This window comes from Penaeus japonicus, unplaced genomic scaffold, assembly GCF_977035675.1.
Source record: "Penaeus japonicus unplaced genomic scaffold, GWHDUDI00000001_assembly GWHDUDI00000034, whole genome shotgun sequence".
Classification (NCBI taxonomy): domain Eukaryota; kingdom Metazoa; phylum Arthropoda; class Malacostraca; order Decapoda; family Penaeidae; genus Penaeus; species Penaeus japonicus.
Genome location: NW_028234436.1, coordinates 7,843,972 through 7,848,971, shown reverse-complemented (window position 1 = coordinate 7,848,971; position 5,000 = coordinate 7,843,972). Strand labels below are relative to the sequence as shown.

General features: G+C 37.6%; 1 protein-coding gene across 1 annotated transcript in view; it reads left to right on the top strand.

Moving 5' to 3' along the window:
• Positions 1-5,000, top strand: part of Vinc (vinculin) — a 59,826-nt gene that overhangs the window by 41,934 nt on the left and 12,892 nt on the right. Inside the window, exons 4-9 of the mRNA XM_086530992.1 lie at positions 629-903; positions 1,144-1,343; positions 1,657-1,804; positions 2,218-2,406; positions 2,685-2,903; positions 4,047-4,183. Of these exons, the coding sequence (XP_086387118.1) occupies positions 629-903; positions 1,144-1,343; positions 1,657-1,804; positions 2,218-2,406; positions 2,685-2,903; positions 4,047-4,183 (1,168 nt within the window). The remainder of the gene's footprint in view (positions 1-628; positions 904-1,143; positions 1,344-1,656; positions 1,805-2,217; positions 2,407-2,684; positions 2,904-4,046; positions 4,184-5,000) is intronic.

The following is a 5,000-nucleotide window of genomic DNA, read 5'->3' as shown; positions in this document are numbered from 1 at the left end:
ATATATATATCAATATAACGTAAGTATAATCTAATAGGTAACTATAATATATATATTAGTATAACTAAATATATACATATATATCATAAATATATATATAACTATAACTAATACACAATAACAATATATCAATCATCAATGAATTGAAAACCAGTCTCTCACAGATTAGGCTAACTAAGAACACACACTGAATGCACCCAGCACAAACAAGAAAGCTAACTCAGCCACACACAGCACTCAAAAACACACAGCAAACACTCTCACTCACATCACATGTATCACCTACAACTCAATCCCTCACACACCACACACTCACACAAACTCACACACACACTATCTCACTACTCACACTCACATCCCAGACACTGCTCAGAAACACTGCCAGATCCACATCACACACATACATACAAATCACACACCACACAGCACACACGATCACATAAACACACACTATCGACAAAAAAAACACACATCCAACACAGCTCACACACCACACACTCCAACACACACCCACACACACATTAAAACACACCTCACACATCAACCCTCACAGCACACCCACATACACATCCACACAGCACACACACTGCCACACGCACTTAACCAATTAACCAGCGGTCGCCTGCAGCAAATACCCACCCAACCACGCCACGCCAAGCCACGAAAATCCAATACAATTGCCACAAAACCTCCCGCCGCACCAATCCTTCGCCCTCTGACAAAAATGCCCGGAACCCCACATGCCAATCAAGCATCTCAGATAAAATGTCATCTACATCCGAAACTCCCCCTACCTCCTCGAGAGACAGACAAGAAATGGCCCCACTAGCAGTAACTGCCGAACAAGCCCCACAGGCAGCTATGGTCCCTAGAGCCCGTACTATTCTCCTAAGCCTGACAAGAGTAAGTGGTGATTTTATCTTTTTTCCTTTTAATTTTAAATGTTGAGTATTGACAATAAGACAGATACTGATAGAAGAGGAATAAGGTAATAGCTGTCTCAGTACAAACTGGTTCTAGAGCACTAATCATGTAGACTAAAAAAAAATATATGGAAAACTTGCTATGAGTAATAAGTACTGCAGTTGCAAAAGATTGGTTTGTATGTGTTGTTGGATAATGTGATGATCTGTTCACTATCAGGTTTCTCGTGATGTGGATGGGCGTCAACAGGAGCTGACACACCAAGTCCATCGTGAAATCCTTATGCGCTGTTTAGAAGGAGTAAAGACTCTTTCACCCATCCTCATATGTTCAATGAAAATCTTCATTCAGATTTTCCACCAAGGAGGGAAGGGTATTTTGGGGAAACTGGGTGAAAATAGAAATTTTCTTAGCTGGGTGTATTATTAAAAATATGATTTGAAAGTGTTTTGGGGTAATGGTTTTTTTTGGCTAGTAAAGCTTAAAAAAGGGGTTAAAATCACTATCCGTTTGGGAAATTGTTCATTTGAAATTGTTTGTTTAATGATAATCAGAATATGTTAGATAAGAAATTAAAGAAATAGTTTATTTCTTAAAGATCCTGAATATATTGTACAACCGGTGTTAGTCTCCTATAGTCTGGGATAGAGTTTATTCATAAGAAACCAGTGAACTTTAGAGTTGTCCATTTTGTATTCATGATTTGCATTTTCCTCTTATTAATTTAGGAAGGATGACTGATGAAATCAATGAGATAATTCGTGTGTTGCAATTAACAACATATGATGAAGAAGAATGGGATGCAGATAATTTGACCGTCATGAAAAAAGCTCTCAATGCCATTGATGGCAAAGCTCAAGCAGCACATGATTGGCTTTTGGTAAGTTATATTGATTGGGTCATTTTATTAGTAATAGGGAATCCATTAAACTTTCCATTTGCTTTAACCCATTGTGGATGGGGGCAACACAAGAAAAATGATTGTGGGCTGAAGCTTGAGTCTCCCTTGTTTCACCTAACTACTGCATGGTGTCCCTTTGTCATTATGTAGGCCTGTCCGCAGTGGGTTAATTCACAAAACATGTTTCTCATGCAGACTCTTAAAGTTGGTTATGATTATGTCAAAAGAAAGCAATAACAAAAAATAATTTTTAGTTCATCTTATAAAAATCATATGATCCAATACCAAATATGATTTATGCTTAATAAGAGTCATCAGTATTAATGTAGCTATATTTCTTTCAGCTACTGAGGTTCATGCACTGATATTAAATTTTGATATTATTTTAACAGGATCCAACAGCATTACGAGGTGGCATTGGAGAAAAATCACTGAGGCAAATACTGGCACAGGCTGACAAAGTTGCTGATCGCTCCCTACCTCCTGATCGTGATGCAATAAAGAAACTGTCAGGAGATATATCTTCTATGACAGATGCACTCTGTGAACTGCGGCAAGATGGAAAAGGAACTACTCCACAGGTAAGACCTAAAAGGTTTATTAATCAGATCTGTTTTGTATTATATATAGAGACAGAGATATAGACATAGATCTACACATATTCTTATTCCTCTTCATATACCTCTCCTCTCTCCTCTCTTTTCTCCCCTCCCTCTTGACCTCTATCTCAATCTCCCTTACTCCCACCTCTCTTTCCTCCTTTTCTCATTTTAAATTTTTTAAATGGAACTGAAGCCTTATTGTGTTCAATGAATGCTGTTTTACCTTTTTAGTGTCTTTAAAAAAAATGAATTTACAGGGACAGAGCTTAGCAAGAAGCATTGGAGAGAAGCTGAATGAACTGAGTGGTGCAATTTCAAGAGCTGTGAGCAATGTGGAGCGCAGTGGTGTTCAGCAGCCAGCCCATACTGTTGCTGGGCGACTGGAGCAGGCACAACGTTGGCTGAACAACCCTTCACTAGATGATAAGGGATTAGGACAGCAAGCTATTGGTCTTATTGTAGAGGAAGGCAAGAGGGTAAGATCATTTTTCCTTTCTAGATTTAAGTTTATGTCAAAGCTCTTCATTTAACCATGGATCTACCTATTTTATATCATTTATAACTCAAATATTTAAGCTAATTTTAAATTTCAAATTTATAATTTACAAGTAGTAGTTTGAATTTTGTTTATTTTGAGTAACTATTCAAATTATATTTAAATAAGAAAACCTTGATATTAGAGGTAGTGGTATGGTGAATGTAGAACAAGGTATATATATGTGGGGTAAGGCTGAGAAATAATGTTTCCTGTTTTGGGGTCTCTTAGCATTCAAGGATTCTGTAACAAGTCAGGATATTTCTTAGGATCCTGGGATATCCTGTACCATGTAGTAATTGTATTTGATATTGCTAACTTTATATATAGTTGATAGAAAATTATATTATTACATCACATTACACAAATTTCTCTTTATTAGCTTGGTATTAACTTGGTGTGTTTAACCCATTTGAGCCGTATGACGTGCTGACATGTTTTGTGTTTTTTGCGTCAGACGCCGGTTACGAGTTAACTGGGCAAGGTCGGGGCTCGGGGTGAGCGAGTGGGCAGCCCAGGCTCGCGGCTTGTGCGCCCAAGAATCTTGAGGCGTTAGACTTATGTGTTTGAAAACCCCGGCATTATGACCATGCAAAGCCGGGTTAAACAAACATGACTTTAATTAATTTCATCCTAGTATTGAATTCATTTCACAGTATATAATTTCATGTCTAAAGAGGACACAAATTATATATCACATATTATTTCCCATCATCACTATCCAAACCTTATGCTGATGCTTATATTTGTGTAATGCTGCTTCTACCAGCTAGATAACAAGTGTATGTAGTGACTGAGCACGAGACCTCTCCCTGCGCAATACTGCATCTTTAATAAAAATGAGTCAATACAAATAAATCTCATATGATTATATACATTCCTAATGATGCAAAATGTATGTTTTGAGGGAGAGATCATGAGGAGATAGGACGTCATCTGGCAGGAGCAAAGTATTTGCATGACGTGATATCAAGTCACCTGATGCGAATGGGATAATTGAATATGAAATTGGAGATTCACCTCTTTCACTTGTATAATGCTATATTTGGGACACAAATTTTTTATTTGAATTCTATTTTTGCAGGTTGCAGCAGGACTTACTGGCCCAGCACAGGCAGACATCCTTGCACTATGTGATGAAGTTGATGGCCTCTCTCAACAACTCTCTGAGATGTGTAGACGTGGACAGGGAGACAGTCCTCAGGCACAAGCCATTGCCAGGTAAATACATTTAACTTGATGATGCTAGATGGCATCTATATATGCCATAGTGATTGTGAGTCCATATGCTGGATATCACATACCATGCCATGAGAATGGAGACTGCTCTTTGTTCTGCATGCTACATAGGCGTGGAATTTTATGGCTCCAGTAGGTTGCATTCTTGAGTAAAGCTTTCCAAGCCAGCCAAAACCTTTTTTATGCTTTTATGGAAAAAACAAACAATAATCAACTTATCCAGAATCATAGATAAAGACGTAAAATTATTGTCCTTGCACTTTATATTTCTGTGGGTGATATTGAAATCAACCACTATAGCCCTATTCGTCCCAATTTTGGCTTACCTGGGCAGGTGTGATTTGTCATTTAACCAGTTGCCTACAGGGGATAGATTTGCTTACACTTTCTTCAGGATGGGTTTTATTTCTAAGCAAGGCAGCTTCTGTAACATATTTTGATTTTTCCCACTCCCTGTTAGTCCCTCATTGTAGAGCTAGAGCCATTTTTGCATTTTGTTTTTTGTGTGTTTCAGTGTTTTTAGAAATTTATATTTGTCATATCACAGGCTCCATCAATTCTGTAGTTGACTAAAATTGTAGTTCAGGATCCATATCAACTAATTTTTTTCTTTATACTCGATGTGATAAAAGTATTGCTGTTTTAGGGGAGGACAAAAAGCAACTTATTTTTTCAACATTTGTGTGCTTGTCACGAACGAACATGAAACTTATAACCGTTCCAAAATGAAGAAGTAGGGAAGAGAATTGAATTTTTGTGCTTTGACAGTGAGCTGTCACAATAAAAGGCATCCATACTG